At 50.2% G+C, this 19,954-nt stretch overlaps 1 protein-coding gene across 2 annotated transcripts in view; it reads right to left on the reverse strand.

Moving 5' to 3' along the window:
* Positions 1 to 19,954, reverse strand: part of TOX2 (TOX high mobility group box family member 2) — a 149,339-nt gene that overhangs the window by 1,316 nt on the left and 128,069 nt on the right. For both annotated transcript variants that reach the window (XM_069034020.1, XM_069034021.1), the window contains exons 5-8: positions 19,239 to 19,466; positions 9,349 to 9,429; positions 7,181 to 7,588; positions 5,746 to 5,876 (exon numbers count right to left, since the gene is read on the reverse strand). In XM_069034020.1, the coding sequence (XP_068890121.1) occupies positions 5,746 to 5,876; positions 7,181 to 7,588; positions 9,349 to 9,429; positions 19,239 to 19,466 (848 nt within the window). The remainder of the gene's footprint in view (positions 1 to 5,745; positions 5,877 to 7,180; positions 7,589 to 9,348; positions 9,430 to 19,238; positions 19,467 to 19,954) is intronic.

Consider the following 19,954-nt stretch of genomic DNA (forward strand, 5'->3'; position numbering starts at 1 on the left):
TGCTGGTTTGGTTTTTCCCCGTTTTTTTTTTCTTTCCTAGGTTCTCTGTACACGTGTGTTTGTAGCCTGTTGTATTAGTGGCTGGTTTTCCCAGGAGTTTTCCATGCCCTTTCCCCTAGGCAGAAAGACAAAATGTATTCCATTTCCTATCTTAGTCCTCTCTGGCTACCAAGGCAGAGAAACAGCTCTTCAGACACATTTTCATCACCAAAGTACAGTCCCATGCCAGGGGTGGGGGGAAGATTTAGAAGGGCCTAAACTCGAGGGGGAATTGCATCACCACTTGTGCTCCTAATTGGTGCTTTTGTGTCAATTATGCTAATTTACCAAGCCTACAAAGCTGTGTGCTCCAGAACTGCCCCTGGAGGCCTCCAATAAAGACCCACCTTTATACCACCTCCCACGCTAGTATTATTTCAAAAGTGTGTGTTGTTTCATTTCTAGGTTGAAAAAGGCATCAAGGGGGGGCTGCACACAGGGGGACCAGGCAGAGGCACGACAGGATCATTTGGGTTGGAAAAACCCTCCAAGATCAAGCCCAACCGTTCTCCCAGCACTGCCAAACCACGTCCCCAGGTGTCCCATCCACGTGGCTTTTAAAACCCCCCAGGGATGGTGGCCTTGCCATGGCCCTGGGCAGCTCTTCCAATGCTTGAACACTCTTTCCCTGCAGAAATTTTTTCCAAATACCCAATCGAAACCTCCCCTGGTGCAACTTGAGGCTGTTTCCTCTTGTCCTGCCCCTTGTTACCTGGAAGAAAAGACCAACCCCCACCTGGCTACACCCTCTTTCAAGGGGTAGCCCTGACCTAACCCTAGTCCTAGGGGGTAACCCTAACTCTAACCCTAAATTTCAGGCATGTTGTTGTAGAGAGTGAGAAGGTCCCCCTAAGAGTAAGAGTTGGGTGCAATTTTATTTCTTCCTCAATTTCATTAGCTATAAGAGCTACAGCATCAGTTTCTTCTTGGCTTAATTGCTGCTCTTGCTGAGGTTACAGGGCAGGGTCAGCTCTGGGTGTCCCTGAAGATCCCACCTGGAGAATGCTGGAATTCTCTGCCTGGCATCAGCCCCGGGGCCACCATCTCCTGCTTCAGCACACCTGAGGCTGAGCCATGGAGGTTTAGAGAGCTGCTTTTGGATAAAGTGTGCTCGTTCTGACACTACACAAGGAGAGCCCAAAGAGGGAGCCCAGATGCTCTTTCTTGTCAGGACACAGTAGGGAGGGAAGTGGCTGAAGTCCCTCTCCCCTGGCTGATGATCTGTGGAGGTTTTGCTCTGAAAACCAGGGTTCAATGGGGTTTATCACCCGCACAGACATGATGGGAACATCACTGGCTCCATAAAGACCTTGGCCTTAAAACGTGGTGGAGAATGTTAAAAGGCTTGGGAGGTTCTGGTGTGGGTGTGTTTGTGAGTGGAATAACGGGGAAGGGGCAGACAGCAAGGCAGGGCTGTTGTTGATGGAGCTGGCTTCTGACAGAGTCAAGAGCCTGCCCTTTGCTAATCTCCACATTCTATAATCTGCATTTAAAATGCAGAGTCTTTGCTCCTGCACTCAGAGAAGATTTAATGCCACTGAGTGGCAGCGAGGTATTCCAGTCCTAAAACTTCATTAATTTTACACAACACGCTACAGAGCATTTCCCAGTTCATTACGAAGTATTACCATAAATAATTGAATCCAAACTAAGTGCAGTTGTGATGGGTTATCTTTGCCTTTTTATAGTGTTTGCTCATTTAGCTCCTGATTTGGAAAATTCCCTCTCCTTCGGAGAGGATCACTTCATTGTTGGAAAGAATTAGGGAGGTTGTAAATGTCTGGATCTAGTGGCTGTACATGGTTTTTCATGCCTGGACAAGGTGTAATGGACAGTGTCCCATCTTTTAGCCTAAAGGGAAGAGGGGAGAAAAGTTGCTAAAGGACGACAGCCAAAAAGAACCTAATCCATGCCTTGCAAATGAGAGGAAGGATGTGGAAAGATGAATCCAGTTCAGTGTCATCCCAAAAATACCTAAATGTGAGGGGACAAAGGTAAATCATAGAATGTTTTAGGATGGAAAGGACACAACCCTGGAAGAAGGTGTGGAAAGAGTTGTAATCACAAAACAAGGCAGAAAAAACAAGGGAGGTGCTTTGAGGAGTTAAGATTTAATTAAGGATTAAGGAAGACTTGCACGTGATTGTAAACCAAGCTGCACCTCTGGTAGAGGTGAGGCAGCTCCCTTGGAGAAAATCACTGTGAAACAGAGGAATCCAGTGCCTGGGAAAGAGCAAGTGCCAGGATCAGGCTGTCAGGTGAGGGAGACAGGGGACTGGGAAAGGAGTTTGTGATGTGGTGGCAAAAAAAGCATTGAAATTGCGTGCTGCAGTCGCTTGTGGGAAGTGATAGTCAAACACCAAGCAGGAGCTGAGAAATGCTCCCCATGTCTTTGCTCACAATCTAGGACAGCTTGGGCTTCAGCCCAGAAAGAGCCAGGAAAATTGGATGGAAGTCAGTAAGCAAAAAGTCATTAAGAATAGGGAGAGCAGGAGCTAAGAAACATTTAAAACTCTCTCTCCAGGATGGCTGAGTTATGAATTAAGGAGTGTCTGCTCACAGGATCCCAGAATTTGCAGGGCATGAGGGAAGAAGTATCTTTTGATGGCAGTTTAACTAGCAAGGATAGGCTGGGAAACAAAAAATCCCTACAGCCCTTATTAGATAAAGGACAGAGAGAAAGACAACCTTGTCAGGATTTCAGAAGTTATCTGGATGACAAACACAAAAGAAAACGAGGCTTGGGAGGTTTTACCCCAGCTAACCCAGTGCCAACAGATATTGGAAACTAAAGAAATATCAAGGTTAGACATGAAATAAAAATCATAACCCAACAGGGCCTTCTGTGTGCCGGGGAGGTTGGGACGATCCTCTCTTCCAGGAATCTGGGACTCTACAGCTGAGTCACATCTCATCAAGGAATAATCTCTTCTCTTTCCAGCCAGATTTTGCTCCTCACAGTGCTGCTTTAATTGCAGTTAAGCCAAATGCACTTCTGAGGTTGAAATGGGCCATTACATGATCCAGAGACTTCCCAAACTGACCTAGGCCAGCACTGACAAATCAAACCCAGTGAGATATTCCTTCATCACTGCTGTGCTCAAGCTCTGCTGATGGTTGGACCCACCCAGCTCATGGCAAGGTGCTGTGGAGGAGCCCAAGGACAACTTTGAACATCACTTGGAAATTAGTACAAAGTGCATTGGAGAAAGCAGCAGAGTCAGGAAGATCATGGAATCACAGAGTGGGTTGGGTGGGAACGGACCTTAAAGCTCATCTCGTTCCCGTGGGCACCTTCCACTAGCCCAGGTTGCTCCAAGCCCTGTCCATCCTGGCCTTGGGCACTGCCAGGGATCCAGGGGCAGCCACAGCTTCTCTGGGCACCCTGTGCCAGGGCCTGCCCACCCTCATGGGGAGGAATTCCTTCCCAATATCCCATCTAACCCTGCCCCCTGGCAGTGGGAAGCCATTCCCCCCCGTCCCATCATTCCTCGCCCTGGATGAGGAGATCCAGATCATCTCTTTTCTTGGCTTGTGAGCAACCTTGAGACACAGGGAACCGCAGATGTCTGGGAATGCTCCAGGTGATGCAGAGGGGAAACCGAGGCTGCAAATCCCAGGGCAGCAGAAGCAGGAGCTGATGGCACTGCTGGCACACCAGGCTTTGCAATAAATGAGAATAATCCAGCTTTGGGCACTGGCTGCCAGCAGCTCCTGTGTCTTTAGTCACAGGAGATGGGCTCCTTCCTGAGCAGACACTATGATATTTTTCAGTGCACTAAGCACTCTCTGCAGGACTGATCTCTATCCATCTGAGTTCCTTGCTATAATCTACTCTAATAATTATCTGGAAGTCTCTGCATAATGTCTGGTTTTAGAATGACTTTTTTTTTTCCCCAGGAAGCTGCGATAAACCCATGAAATTTGATATTTCTGCTGTGACAAAGGCATGAAATGCATGAGCTTTGATCATGAATTGCATGGGCCCTCTGCTTACAGTGTGGCCCTCCAGCCAGATGCCACAGAGCTTGTTTTAGCAACACAGAACTCAATCCTCACTGCTATGGGAACGTTCCACCTGTTTCTGGAGTGCCCTGGGCTTTCTGCATGGGACCCAGGCAGTGGGACTTGCAGAGGGAATCAAATGTTTTCCCAGCTGATCCCTTAAGAAGTGATGCTTATTTCTAGGGGAGTTCATCCCTGGGATCTGCCCAGCACCTCTGAGAATTGGGATCCATGTGCCACCACCCTCCAAGCACCTTTAGCGTTTTGCCCACACCGTGTGAAGTGACTTTTACAACCAGGTCCTGATCATGTTCCTTCTTTCAGACTGTCTGCAGAGACTTCAGGAAGGAGCATGCAAAAGTCAGACCTCTCCATGTCCCCAGGCAGGCAGACAGCAGGGATATTCTAATGGATCAGCCAGTTATTTATTTCCCTGGAAGAAATGACTGCCTGTCCAGCCTGTGCCCAGCCCAGCAGTTGTAAGTGCTCTGCTGGCACAGACAGGAGCCGTGCTCTGAAAAGCCTGGGAGCTGGTTGCTATCTCTGCTGAAAGCACCATGTTCCAGCACTTGAAGGAAATCAACACTCTGATGGTATCCAGCCTCCTCCCCAACCTGCTCCCACAGGGAACCCCGGGAATGTTCCACGGAGCACAGCAGAGTCTCCAAGCTATTAGGGCTGAGCAAGAGCACTGGGTTAGGCAGAGGTTGGAAGTGGCTTCCACACCCTCCCTGTTCCCCAGCTTTAAGACCTGATGTTCTCATTAATTGGGGAATTCGAGCAGCACTGAAGGGACAGTCCTGCTGGCACATTCATGCCAGAGCTTGTAGGGCATAAGGGGAAGATCTGTGCAGAGGTCTGTGGGGTTTTCCTGCATGGTGCAGGGGCATGGAGCATCCTGTGGCTCTGGGAAGGACTGAGGATGTGTTGCACTGTCAGGGTGAATGCCCAGGAATGATAAGGGACCTGCTGGTGGGGACAATTATGGGAGGCTGTGGCCTCAGTAGGAAGGGCAATTGCTTTAGGAGCAGAAGGACATTACTTATTACAGAACGGTTTGGGTTGGAAGGGACCTTAAAAACCATCTCAATCCACCCTCTGCCATGGCAGGGACACCTTCCACTAGCCCAGGCTGCTCCAAGCCCTGCCCAGCCTGGCCTTGGACACTGCCAGGGATCCAGGGGCAGCCACAGCTTCTCTGGGCACCCTGTGCCAGGACCTGCCCACCCTCACAGGGAACAATTTCTTCCTCACATATAATCTAAATTTCTTCTCTTTCAGTTTAAAGGCATTCCCCCTTGTCCTATCACCATCTGCCTTTGAAATGAGTTGTTCTCCAACTTTTTTATAAGACTCTTTAAGTACAGGAAGGCCACATTGAGGCCTGGCCTTACAGACATGGCTGCTTTCAAACCTCCAGGGACTCTGCTGGGGGGACTGCTCCAGAAGGAAATGTGTCTAACCCTTCCATGGAACAGAAATAAATAAAAAAAAGAAAAAAAAAATTAAATCTTCTCATGTCCAGTAAAGAATTAATCCATGATTTTTAAGCTACCTGCTTCCATAGCATCACTTCAGTGAGCCTACAGAAATGAGGGAGCCTTGAACTTCCCTGACCACAACTGGCTGCACATTTTAGGGCAGACACCGAGCTGTTGCTCACTGTCCCAGCCCAGATGTGTGAGTATTTTGTCTACTGGCCTGCAGTGGTTGACCCCACACTCCCTGCTGGGGTAGTCGCTGTCCCACTCAGTGCTTCCTGGAGGGTTTGATGCACCAGGCGAACGGGGTCCAACACTGTTCTGAAACTCAGACGAAATATGGGAGAAGTCCTGCGGGGTGGAGAGGAAAAGGAGGGTTACAGGAGCATACAGAGCAGAGAACTGCAGATGTAATAATAGCTCATAATCACATTTACAGGCATTGTCCCCAAAAGCTGTCAGGGCAGAGCACAGGAGGAGCCCCAGGGACAGAGGGGGGGTCCAAGCCCAGACCACGGTGTCAATGCAGCAACACATTTTACATCCCTCTTCCCTGCTTTTTTTTTGTCAGGACCTCCCTCCTCAGGGCTGGGAATGGCTGTGGAGGGCACACAGCCACAAAAGCCTTTAGGTTTTTTGCAGCCTGGCCACCAAAGCCAGTGTCCCACTTGCAGTGCAGCTCAGCTGCTGTGCCGTGCTGAGTTACCCATCCCAGTGCTCAGGAACAAGGGACAGCCACACGAACACTGTTCCCCTGAGCTGCCACCACTGGCTCTTCAGCAAGGACACTGAGGGGCTGCTTTAGCAGAAAGCTGATCAGTTTTCCCCATTTTTTGGGGTGGGTTTAATTACATTTATATCCATTAGGCAATGTATAGAAACCAGATTTGTGGTATTTACCTGACAAAGAACATGATTTTTTTTCCAAAATATCCAAATTAGGGCAATGTGGAGTGTGGGTTTTTTTTTTTGTTTGGTTTTTTTTTTTTTTTTATATTTTATATTTTATTCACAAATTTTGTGGAATGAAGTTTCACAAAATGCTGCCCTCAGCAACAGCTGCTTCCCCAATGAGTGATTGTGAAGATCCCCTATAATGCTATCACCAAATTACAGAAACCACTTTTCATTGTGCAGAGCTAAAGCCCAATCCCTGTGCTGGAGAAGTCATAGGATCATTTAGGTTGGAGGAGACCTCCAAGATCATCGAGTGCAGCCATTAACCCAGCACTGCCAAGCCCACCACTAAACCATGTCCCCATGGGCCACATCCACACATTTTTTGAATGCTTCCAGGAATGGTGACTCCACCACTCTCTGGGCAGCTGTTCCACTGCCTGATCATCCTTCCAACAAAGGAAATTTCCTTAACTTTCAGCCTAAACATTCTCTGGCACAATTTGAGGCCATTTCTTCTTGTGCTGTCCCTGTTCCCTGGGAGCAGAGCCCGACCCCCCTGGCTGCCCCTCCTGTCAGGGACTTGTGCAGAGCCACAGGGTCCCCCCTGAGCCTCCTTTTCTCCCTTTCCAAGCTCCCTCAGCTGTTCCTCATGCTCCAGCCCCTTCCCCAGCTCCATTCCCATCTCTGGGAAGACTCCCTCGGGGACAACACCAACACCCAACAACCCCAGCCGCCCGAGAGCCCCGAGCACTCACCTGCTGGCCGGGAGGCGAGGCGTTCATGGGGGGCTGTACCTGTAGTGCCATGGGGGGGGACAGGAGGGGCTGCTGGGGGACCTGCTGCATGCTGAGGGGCTGGCTGAGGAGCGAGCTCTGCGGGTGGTGCAAGGACAGCTGCTGGTGGAGCGGGGGGCTGATCTGGAAGGAGGGCGGGGGGGAGGCACTGATGCTGGGCAGCAGGGGCTTGGAGGGCAGGGTCCGGGACAGCCCGGCGTGGGGGTGGCCACGGTAGCTCTGCAGGTCCGATGGGGACAGGAAGGAGCCCAGGCCGGGGTAGGGCGAGGAAGCCTGCGGAGGCATGGGGTACATGGGCTGCTTGGGGGGGATCATCTTGGAAGGGGGGTTGCTCTGGGTGCTTTTCGTCTCCCCCTGGTCGGCGGAGCTCTGTGGGAAAACAGAATGGAGGGTGGTGAGGAAGGGGAAGAGGAAACATGGATATGCATCCTGAGATACCCATCTGTGCAGATGTGCTCCCCGTGGATCCTGCTCCTCTGCCACCTGCCAGCACATGAACTCCCAGCCCTGAGGCAGCGGGGTGGCCATGGGCTGCGTTCAGCATCCATATCTGGAAAACTAAAGCCCAGGAGCTCAACCGTGCCTTTGACAGAGCCTGGAGTAGAAGGGGAATGTACCAGTGCAGAGGCAAACTGCCCACCAGCAGCTCACTGCTTTGGGTGACAAATCCCTGCTGCTTCCAACTGGGAAATGGGTCTACAAACCTCTGCTTTCCCCACCCTGTGTGGATCTAGAATGCACGGGACAGTGGTGGCCTCATTTCGGCAGGGAGAAGGACAAGGGCAAGTTTTCTGGGTTGGGCACCAAGGGTTTTGTCCTGTGAGGGGCTCTGTAGTGATACTCCTGATCCTTTCTCAGCCAGCAGTCAGGACCACACTGTGCTGCTTTGGTCAAAACAAAGTTTTGCAGAAGAGTAGCTGGAGAAACTGGGAAGAAAACGAAGCCAGGGAACACATGCCTCCATGACTTCCATGCCTTCCACGACTCCTGCCCCACACTGCTGCAAGGCACGTTCAAGGCAAGACCCTCAGAGGCTTCCAGAGGGACTGACAAGAGTTTTAAATCCCCAACAAGTCCTTCCCACCCCTTTTATCTGTCCTTGCTGCTGTTCTGTTGAGAAGTTGGGAGCTACCGGTCTTCACAGGGGCTCTGAGCCTTCCCAGCTCACCACCACCACATGGATCCTGCAGATGATGGGTGATTTGGGAGATCACTTTGAATCCCAAGGCAGCTGAATGTGATGATTAAGCTCTGAGGATGTGGTGTAGTACCAAGGAGAAGATTTGAAGGGAGACCACTCACTACCCACGGGCAGCATTACCCCTGAGCCAGGAAGATTTTGAGCTCCACGGGAGCCACCCCAAATTCACAGGCAGAAAATGCCTGTGCCCCCTCTCTGGAGGTGTGGAGGAGGGCAAGCTGTGAGGTCCCTTGGGATGGGCATCCATGTCCAGGAGACTGGGCCCATCACTGCTCCCCAGTGTGGTCTTGCAGCACTGGGAGTCCCTGTATGAGCCTGAAATTCCCTGAAATGTCACTGTTAGGCCTGGCTGTGGTGCATTAAGCACCCATGTGCTCACATCTCATCAATCCACAGTTACGGGTCTTACTCCATAAAACTCCCTAAAAACTCCTTAAAACTCCCTAAAAATCTGCCCTAGGCTGAGCATGCACAGGAGAAGCAACACCTGGGCTCCTGAGCAGGTGGGACAGCCCGAGTTCATGGAGCAGGGTGCAGCAGGATGCTGCTACCAGTGAGCCCAGTACTGGGTGTCACCTTCCTCTGCGCCAGTCCCTGAGGTCACCTTGTCCTCCTGACCCCTTTGCTGCACTCACACCCCTGAAATCGGGCAAGGAACAGTGGGGACAGGCAGCAGAGACCCCTTCACCCCACCCAGGGGCACTGATGAAACCTCCCCTGCTGCTGAACCCATCCAAAGTGGGGTCTCACTGCAGGGCGCCAAAGACAGATGACAGCCCAGCTCCTGCCCTGACCGTGCTGCAGAGCCCCTCTTTCAGCCCCTTGGAAGGTGTTAATGCCAGTATCAGTTCTGATATCACAATTACACAGCATTTCTGATAAATTTGCTCCTCCCTGGAGGCTCCTGTGAGTTGTAACCCCTCTGTACCTTGGAGACGAGGCTGGCCCGGTATGCAGCCAGGGCTTTCAGGTACTCCTTCTTGGCAGCTTCTGTTTTCCTCTTGTATGCCTGAAAGGAGCAAGGAATGGACAATCATTAATAGAGGGAACAGGGGGCTGCCAGGTTTGGCTGCACCCCACCTGCTCAGTGGGACCCCCCTTCGGTGGGGCCGTGTGCATGAAAAACTCAATTCTGCTGCAGAGGAATTGACCCCAAACCAAGAAAATGAAGCCCCTGGATTGGACCATGCTGGGAATTTTGGAGGCATCTCTGGTCAGAGCAGTCTGTGTGTTTAGACAGGTATTTAATAAGAGAGACCATCTGATTTGATAAGGTGAACACAGTGAAATCCCTTCCCAACAGGAAGCAGAGTAAAGAGTGATCCAGGCTCTTGGAAGAGCAAGACAAAAGCCAAAATCCTCAAATGACAGGACTATCTTTAAAGTCCCTTCCAACTCAATCTATTCTATGATTCTGTGATGATAACTAGCTTAAAAACAGGTGAGACAGTCAGAATTCCTTAACTATCCATTTGGTTTTTTGGCTTTCCCAATATTAATTCTTTAGAGCTCAAAACTCCAGCTCTACTCTGCAGCCTGGCCAGCCTGGGAACTGCTTTCTCATCTTATAAAAGCTGAGATTTTCACCTCATCTAAAGACTTGATGAGCTGGAGCTTGCAGGGAAGCAGGAAAGTTTGATTCCCTAAGAAAAAAAAAACCCCAAGATTTGGAAGAGTGAATTAGGATTTATTCTTTCATCTTTCCCCATAATGAGAGATGCCTCTTGACCATGCCAGTGCTGGCCCCCTTCCTGCCTGGATCCTGGTCCTCCACATGGAGGTGAAGACCTTCAAGAAAATAAAGGTGTGACCCAGCCTGTCCGCAGCAGTGAGTCCCTGAAGGGTTACACAGATGGAGTAAGCAAAAAAATTAATTTAAAACAGAATAAAAATTTCAGGATAAAGGCAGAAACTCCCAGGAAAACTACCCACCAACCCTCTTCTCTGCTGGAAACTCAAAGCCTTCCTCAGTGACGCATTGAAAGTTGATTTCAATTAGAACAGATTTGCATATATTGAATTCTGCTTTAAAACTGACAACAGTTTCCAGCAATTGAAACGCTGAAGGCTCGTGGGCACATCCCCTCGCCAGGATGATTTAGGTTGGATATTGGGAGAAGTTTCTTCATGGAAAGGGTTGCCCAACCCTGGAACGGGTTGCCCAGGGAAGTGGTGGAGTCACCACTCCTGGAGGTGTTTAAAAGACTGATGGGTGTGGCACCTGGGGACATGGTGGCCTTGGCAGTGCAGGGCGAACAGTTGGACAGGATGATCCTAAAGGTCTTTTCCAACCAAAACAATTCCACAATTTTATGATTTAGCTCATTTCCCCTGCAAATTTCCATGGCCAGGGCAGCACCCCAGACTCCCTCCCAACACTGACCTCTGAAGGGAGAGCAACCTTCCAGCAGCTGAACCGAATGTGAATTTAAAATCAGTACAGATAAATTCTATTAAAAATGGATTGAAAGCCTTATTTTCATTGCTAAACCACGGCGAGTCCTGTAATGAAACGTTTTGACTCGACACACTGGAGGTCTCAGACGGCAATTTTCTGAAATGGAGCATTTCCCTAAGTTTGTCTTTGGCTTTATGGTATTCAGGAAATATTATATTTGCTCCATTCAGAACAAAATTGCTTTTCAAAATGTCAGCCTGAAGAAGAGCTTGCCTGTGAAAAGTAACTATTTCTTCAAGCTGTATCAGTTCCCTTAATAAAAGCTATTACCTTTCTCTTCAATCTCCACATCTTTTATTATAGAATCAAAGACAGTTTGGGTTGGAAGAGACCCTAAAGCTCATCCAGTTCCATCCCCCTGCCATGGGCAGGGACACCTCCCACTGGAGCAGGTTTGTGCCCATCACAGCAGCACAGAATTTATTGTGTTCAGCAGCAGAGCTGGTGGATGCTCTTCAGTGTGGTACCTGATGCCCTCCCACCAATGAAATAAGAATTCCTGTATCTCAGGCCAGTGTTTAAGAGTGGCCACAGCTGGATGCTGATCTATGGAGAACATATTTAATTATTTTTCCTCTATAATGGCAAAATACAAGAGTGGTTTTACCATTTTTTTTTTTCCAGGATGGCGGGAAAACAAAATATTCAGAGCTATGCAGAGACAAATTTAATTATTAGCAAGACTTGCCTGGAGAAAAAACCTGCAATTTCTGGACAGTGAGAGGGCAGGTAAATGAGACTTCCTAAACCTGAATGCAAATAAATTTATAACCAATGAAACCTGTGCCTGTCTTCATCCCCATCACCTGCTTTTCCTGCTAAACCCTTTTTTTATGGCACTCTTCATCTGTCCTGGTCTCTTTTAGAGCACGTGGATCTCCCTCATATGTGCTGCTGGGTGGGGTCTGGTGCAGCAGGACTGGGAAGGGGCAGCCAGGTGGCTCATCCTGCTGAAGGGAGAGGGGATTATTGCTCCAAGCAGGAGCCTCTGTGCTCCTTGGGCCAGCCCTGGCTCAAGCCTGGCCACGAGCAGGGCAGCCAAAAGGGCGATGGGGTGAGCTCGGGGATTGTGCTCGCTGATGTTTCTCCGGTGAACTGGAAGCTCTGGAAGATTCCTGGTGGATTACCTGGGTTTTAATCATCGAATCCCAGAATGGTTTGGGTTGAAGGGACCATTTGGATCCACCTCTTCCAGGGGCAGGGACACCTTCCACTGTCCCACTTGCTCCAAGCCCTGTCCAGCCTGGCCTTGGACGCTTCCAGGGATGGGGCAGCCTCAGCTGCTCTGGGTACCCTGTGCCATCACCCTCATTGTAAAGAACCATCCCCAAGGGTCTCCTGTTGGGAATTTTGCAGTCCTGCCCTGCACATGGGGGCTTCCTGCACCCACACAGGGCTCTGTGAAGGACACTGAGCTGTCTGTCCCTGGGGAATCACCACGCTGATGTGGGATCTGAACAAAACTCCTCACAAATCCTCTGTGATTTGGCAGCTCTAGCACAGCATTTATAACCTTTACAATTTTAATTTAAACATTGACAAAACCACGTTACTTTCTAATTAAATCCCATTTTCTCCCAGGGATTTTAATTTTGAAGTAATTTATCAGATTTAAGGATCCTCAAAATATTTTGCATGTTTTTCTTCCTAACCTGCCATGCCCACTGATTTATTTTCCTTATTCATTAGCAGGAGGATTCATTAGTCATTAAGTGAGTGGGTGGGTTGGGGAGGGGGGTAGGGAGGAAGCAAAAATGGTTAGTGATTATGAAAACAAAAAATCAGTGCTGTAAGAAGCATATGTTGGGATCGTAATCCTGACACCTCTGTGTCTCAGCAAAGCAGCCAGTAATTGTGCCGTAATGAAATGTTCTTGTTTGATAACCAGTTAATTAGAGAAGACAATTATTGCAAACCCCGCTGACGCCCACGAGCGGCTCCGTGTCGCACTGGCACTGAGTGACAGCCAGAGCTGTTATCCCTAACCTCTGCATCCCAGCCCTCCTGCTCCAGCAGGAATGCTGCTTCCCAAGCCTGGGGAACCGTGGGGAGAACTCAAACTCTCCCCCAAAAAATCAAGGGGCACACTGACCCCAAGTGAGAAGGTCTCTGCTGCAATCCCAAGTGGAGTTCGGGGCGTTTTGCTTCAAAAAAGAGGTAGAACATCAGGAGATGGGAAAGATGGGAAGTGCAGGAAAGGTCTCCAGGAGGAAAGCTGGGAGGGAAGACCAGGAAGAGCCACCACAATGCAGCAAAGGAGGCACAGAGTGATCCTCTGCATGTAGGAAAAGAGGCAAAATAGGCTTAAATTGTACCAAGGGAAATGTTGGGTAAGCACTGGGAAGCCTCGGGAGCAGTAAGGATAATTAAGCACGGAAGACATTGCCTGGGGAGATGTGTAATCTCCACCACTGAGGGTTTAGGAACAGATTAGGAACACATCCATCAGGAATGGCTTAAGTAGAGATGATCCTGACTTCAGGCAGTAGTATGGTCTGGTTGACCTCTTAAGTCCCTCCTTGCCCTCCTTTCCATGATTCCATGACTGGGTTTTTTTCTTCTCCCGGATGTGTAAATTTGGCTTTTATTCTGCTTGTAAATCTACAGGGTTTTTCTTGTAACCATTATGCACTTTCCTGCAAGATACTGAGTCTTGAGATCACCATAACTGATGGCTTATTCGCAGGATGACTCAAGGCACATCCTCCCTGCCTCATTCACCCTTCTCTCCACGCATCCTCCCCACAGCCATTGGGAAGGCAAATAGGGAACATGGACGCGTTATCCCTATTCCTTCCCAGCTCCTCCTCGGCTCCTTGCACCCCCCTCTGTATTCCCTTCTCAAGCAAGACTTACTCTGTACCTGCCACCATTAAAAACAACTAACCCAAGCTACACTTTCAGAAAAAAAACCGTGGTCTGGAGCGTGAGTCTTGAGGTCAACATCCCTGAGGATACCTACAGGGAAGACCCTGGCTATGGGAAGTATTTGCAGGGTTTCAGGAGAGTTCCTGCTTCATCCTGGTGGAGACACAGTGCTGTGGAGCAATTCCTTTGGAGAATGAATGGAGGGGCCTGTAATGAAGCAGGAGTTACCACTGGTTAAAGCATCCTCAGAGATTCCTGCTCTCCACTGCCTCGACTTCATGGGGTGTAAGTCACCCCTCGCTCCATGTGAGGGCACAAGCATGTTCCCAGGACAATCCACTAAAGATTCCAAAGGGAACAGCAGGGTGACAGATCCAAACCCTAACCTCCAATGAAAACCACACACCATTCACCTTCCAAACCTCGGATCTTGCTCTCCAAGACAAAAAGTAACACTGGTGGACAGCACATCTGACCTTTCACATCCTCCCCGTTGTTATCCTGCTCTCCACCAGACCTCTCCTGAAGCCTTGTTTGGGATTGGTGCTTTGACTCCTCTCTGGTGCATGGCTTTCCTCGATGCCCAGAAGATGCTGAAACCTCCTTCCAGGCCAGGGCAACTGCTTGGACCCTTCCAGCCCCTCACTGCCAGGGCTTTGGGGCTGCAGGAGGAAACTTCATCCCGTGGTGGTTCTGGCGCTGACAACCTGGTACAAAGCTGGAATTGGGCAGTTTGTAGCACGGCTGTTCCCATGGGATCTCTCCCCTCTGGTGGCTCTTCCAAAGAACGACTTTACAGCTGGCCCACGATGCCTCTGTCCCTCTGCAGTCACCTGCAGTGTCCTGTCAGCAGCTGATGTATCAGGTTCAGTGAGCAGATGGATCTGATTGAATGGGTGATCTATTACTTTCTGCTGAGCAGGCAATTCTTCTGCCGGGTAGTTTACCCCTGGAGTGTGACTTTATGCCTGGAGCTGTGTTGTTCTCCAGGCTGTGCATTTGTGTGGTTGAAAATCCCACTTGCATCTGGCCACGGAGTCACTCAGCATCACTGAGCTGATCCTGGTGAAGCACGAGCAAGAACTCATCTCCAGTACCTTTGTGTCCTCAGGGAGCGCCCAGACTCAAAACTCGACTGAAAATGCTGGTTTTGCCCAATCTTTGCTCATTTCAGATGGGAAGTCCTGCGTTAGCCAAGGGTTCACTCAGCAGATTGCTCAGGAGCTCCCTGATTCCTCTGCTCTCAGTCCCCAGGGTCTGTGGAAACACCGGCCCAGTGCTTTGACTTTGTGGCTGGATTTGCTGACGAAAAGAAGCTGGTTCCAGAGACTCCTGCAGCTGCCACCTTGGCATTGATCTCTGTGCTCTCCATGCTTGCCTGGCTCCGATCCAGCCTCCTGTTCACCAAAATCCAGCAGGGAACAGGGAGGTGCTCAGAGGGGGAAGATTAGAAGTTGGCAGAGGAGAGTGAATCCCACCAGCGACTTCTCCAGGGAGTCTCCAGGCTTGGCACCACCAGGAAATCCCCCTGAGGGAGGACAGCCACCAGGGCTGGTGTCACCTGCTCTTGAGCAGACCTGGCCCATGGTGGCCCTGTGGAAACAGAGGAGGGGGCTGTGGGTGGCACAGACCGGGACTGGGCTGCTGGCACTCTGTCCGTGCCAGGGGAAAATCCTCCTAGGAAATTAGCAGAGCTTGCTCCAATCTAGTGCTCAAATTCTTCTAATTTCTGTCAAACCAGGCAGCCCTTTGAAACCTTGCTGGGGAACGCTGCTTGAGATGTGCTAATGGAAAAAACTCCCACCGAGGCACGGGATTCTGGAGCTGGGACCTGGAGCAGCAGGCAGATTCCTCTGACAGGTACCCCATTGGATGCTAATGGCTGAATTAGCATTTCACTCTGCAGCAAAGTCCAAGCTATCTCTACAGGAACAGCTGCTAAACTATTTGCAAAGTTCAAAGAGGATGTATTAATATTTTTTTTTTTTTTCCCTGAGTCACATTCTTCAGATTCCCATGTAAGCTCCTTAGGAAGGGCCACGCCAGCTGTTGAAGAATGAAGATTACAACGTCCTGCTAATGCAGCGCTGGGGATATTCAAGGTATTGTTATTTACTCCTATGCTACAGCCACACTGGAAGGGGTTAAAATGGGGAGGAAAACGGTGCTTTGCCGAACAGGTGTCCTTGAGCAGTACCCAAGGACACGGAGATTGCTAATCCTGTATTCCACAGCATGATCAAATCACCAGGCAACAGATATAAATAAAAAAAGGCAGGAAATAAGGAAATTTAGATACAAGTGTGTCAGAGGGAAAATGAAGATTCATTGTGAAGAGGCTGAGAAGAGAAGAAGAAGAAGAAGGAACAAAATGACAAAGCCACAAATGATAAACCAGTAAGAACAAAAGAAAGGGGGGAGAAAAAAGCCTCTCTGTGAAATGCGTGTCTGTGACAGCAGCAGCCAAATCAAAGATGCTGCTAGATTATATGGTTTCTTGCATAATATGCATTCTGGTTCCCTCTCTGTGTTTGTCTTTCAGCTGGTGCACAGGGAAAAAAAAGCCATATCTGAAATGGGACGTGAGCAACCTTTATTTTCCTTGTTTCATCAGGAGGAGAAAGCAAATTTGCTTTGTGGGAGCAGCAGCACCTGCTCAATGGCAAATAAATAGCTACAGCTTTGATATTACAGTGCATGTAATCATTAGCAGCACAAATGGCAGAGGATTAACCCTCTGTGTGCTGGCCAGGGCTACCTGGCAAAGGGTGGCATGTCACTGCTTCCAGCAGAAATGCTCCAGGAGGCGTCTGTGGAGCAGGGCTGGGGCTCTGGATGGGGCACAGGGCCACCCTTCCCAGCCCGAGGCACTGGCTGGCATGGCTACAAGCCACCAGCACTGGGCTTCCCTCAGCCCTGTGCCACTGGCACGGGGGCCACCCCACTTCTGTGCACCCCCTGTGTGCAGGATGGAGCTGGGAAGGAGGGATGGACATGGGGCAGGCACAGCAGGAACATGTCAGGGGCTGCTCACGTGTGGGGAATCACGAAATGCCCTGGGTTTATGGACCAGCTTCCCTTGGACCCCCTCTCTGGCTGCTCCCTGCCTGCTGCTCTCCTGCAAGGTTGGAACCAAAGCATACCCAGGACTGGGCCCACCCTGGGCCCACTGGAAGGCACAGAATAAAGTCTGCAAACCTCATCTGGAGCAGAAACTCCAGTGCTACAAAGAACTGCTCAGTAACTGTGTGGTGGGGCCGGGGTCTGCACCTCTGGAAATCCAAGTGCGGGACCAGCTCCAGAGCAGATCCTACAGCCTCAAATCCACCCTCTCTTAAGCCAGGAAGAGGGGAAGTGTTCTTCAACTACAACTTCGGTGATAATTGAGCCAAAGCATCCAGATTTGGCTCCTGCTTGCCTGCTGTGCCATCTCTGTGTTGGCTTTTCCCCAGGTCATCCTCTGCGCTGCTCTCTGCAGAGAGGACATGAAGCCACTGTTGACAACAAAGCTAAGAGCCGTGTCCCTGATGAAACACTTCCCTTTTCCAGCTTTTCCACCCCTCCCCAGAGCACAATCCTGCCTGCTGATGGGCTGACCCACAGTCTGGTGCAGCCACATGGCAGGCTGGACTCCCAGGTGGTGGCAGGATTTTGGCCAGCAGATGCCTGGCTGTGCTGCTCGGTCACCACCCCCTCTCCAGATGTGCCAGGAGAGCACTTGGAATGCCTGCTTGCCTTCATTGGGAATGTGTGCACCATATCCTGCAGCCCTGGGCAGGAAACACCTACAGGACAGCCCAGGCACTTGTTTTCACATATTAAAGGCATTTAAAAATTTTCTTTTCCGTTTTCCCTTTCCATTGCATTGCCTCATGAGTCTAAAAAAAGCTTCACCAGGGATGCTGGCAGAGGAAAGCAAACAGGGGCTAAATAAACTCTCCTGCAGCCAGACACTTCCACAGTGAACGTGCCCCATCACACAAACCAGCCATAGGGTCCCAGAGCCAAAGAGAAATTGTGTCCCTCCAGCCAGAGTCCCAGGCAGGGAGGTAACTGCTGTGGGAGAGAAGTATCCAGCTGGAGACAAAGCCAGGAAGTTAATATTTAAGCATTCAGACAAGGAACAAATGACTTAATTAAATCAATTACAGAGGGAGAAATGGAGCCACTTAGAAAGCGTGTGTAAAGAGACGGCGAGGCTGCTTCGAGCTCATAAAAAGAGAAGGAGGAGGGAGAGTTAGCAGGGAAGATAAACGGGCTGGTTTAATCCCTGCTGTTAATTAAGAGCTGAGCGTTTGCACTGCGCTGAGTCAGGGTCGCAGCAGCGCTTTCACTCTGAGCCACGCTCAGCGCCCAAACTGTGGCAATGTTTGTAACCAGGGGGAGTAAAGGAGGGGCAGACTGAGGCGCTGGGAGGGATGCAGGGAGGAGAAAGAGGTGACATAAAGCTTTTCCACACTCCTGAACCTCCCACACCCTGCACCAACATTGCAAACCCAGCCCCTATCCTGCATCTTCCCAGGGCTGGGGTCACCCTCCTGACCTTGCTCCCCTCTTCAGATGAGGAATTTCTGCCTGCATGATCCTAAAGTAATCCACCCAAAGAGGAGAAAAGGAAGCAGCAAAAGGGCTTTCATCCCTGAAGTTTCTCTGCTCTTATTCCTGACTCAGTGTGGGGTAGAAATCAAGGCTATTTCCTACCATAACTTCCAATTAAATGACTTTTCCCCTCCCTGCTGCTCTCTTCCCAGATGAAGCTGCTTCCAGTGCTGGCTATGGACACCCAACTGGAGCTGTGGCCGGGCTCCAGGAGAAGGGCTCCCAGCTAAAGCCTGTTTGGGTCTGGGACACATCACACACCGTGTCAGATCTCACTCTGCCTGATAAAAAGCCATCCTTGCCCCGGGAAGTGTTCCCTGGGGTTCTCTCAACAGGCAACAAGCAATTACAGGCTTTTGTAACCAACTCAGCAGCAACCAAGCAGGGAAAGCAGGACCTGGAATTCTCCACATGAAGCAGGCGCAAAGTGGCTGACAGCTTTGGGGCAGGAAGGTTTCCTCTGTGAGGCCACTTCAGGCATCTCCTTCTGAAGCTTTTAAAGCCTGAACGTTGGGTTTGAAGGCAGCAATACAGGGAGTTAATAGTGTTTAGCCGGTTGGCTGTCACTCCTTGTAAGTAAATAAGCAAACACAAACCCATCTCGCATCTCAAGCTGTAAACCCCATGTCAGGGAAAGGCCGCTGATGGCTTTGCAGAGTATGAGCTTATCAAGGATAATTAGTTGTCATAAAAATTTGCTCTTCCCCACTCAACACCAGCAATTTTGCACAGTGGGCACTTCAGCACTGCTCCTGAAAACAGCCTCTGGTCCAGCACTTCAGCCTGTGGGAGCCCCTGGCCATGCCCTGAACATGCCTGGGGAAGATGCTCTGCACTGTGGAAATGCACATTTCCAGAGCTGAAAGACAGAAATGAATAACTCAGTAACTCACTTGCTTTTGTTCTTCTCCCAAACTGTCCCACATTGATGCCACGATTTTCGACACGTCCCCAAAGGTGGCGTTGGGGTTTTGCCCTTTGATGGCTGCTTGTGTGTCTCTGAAAAACAGGGCGTAGGCCGAAACGGGCTTCTGAGGCTCATTGGGGTCCTTCTTTTTCTTCTTCTTTTGGCTTTTGGGCTTTTTGCCCAGGTCTGTTGAGGGTCTTTTCTCTCCAGTAGCCTGTAAAACCAAGAGAGGAGCCTTAGCAGTCAGGGGGGAGTGGTTTGATACAAGTGCCTGCTACAACTACTGAGCCAAGGAGATGAGAGGGGGAATGGGAAGTGGAGAGGTCCCAGCATGGAGAAGGGCCAGCAGCCCTGGGGGTCTCTTTGTCCCCCAGGAGCCTCTTGGATCATTGCACAAACTGCTGGTGGATGCCTAAGCCTGCTTTGGTGCCTCCTGGCAGACCAGCTCACAGCTTGGGTTTGCCCCTTTGTCCCTGCTCCAAATCTAGGGCTTTCCACACACTCATCATCCATCACTCTCCTTCCCCACCCTCCTCCCCAGCTCACTCACTCCTTGATCCACTTCTGGAACGTCTTCAAATGCCTTTCTTCCTAGCTAATTGCTTTAGCAGTCCATCAGTTTTCCATAAACTTGGCTTCCACATGGTTTCTGATTTCCACCCCAGTGAGCCCCCTTTGCAAGCTGCTCCTGACTTCCCTCAC

The sequence above is a fragment of the Aphelocoma coerulescens genome, chromosome 20 (genome assembly GCF_041296385.1).
Source record: "Aphelocoma coerulescens isolate FSJ_1873_10779 chromosome 20, UR_Acoe_1.0, whole genome shotgun sequence".
Lineage (NCBI taxonomy): Eukaryota > Metazoa > Chordata > Aves > Passeriformes > Corvidae > Aphelocoma > Aphelocoma coerulescens.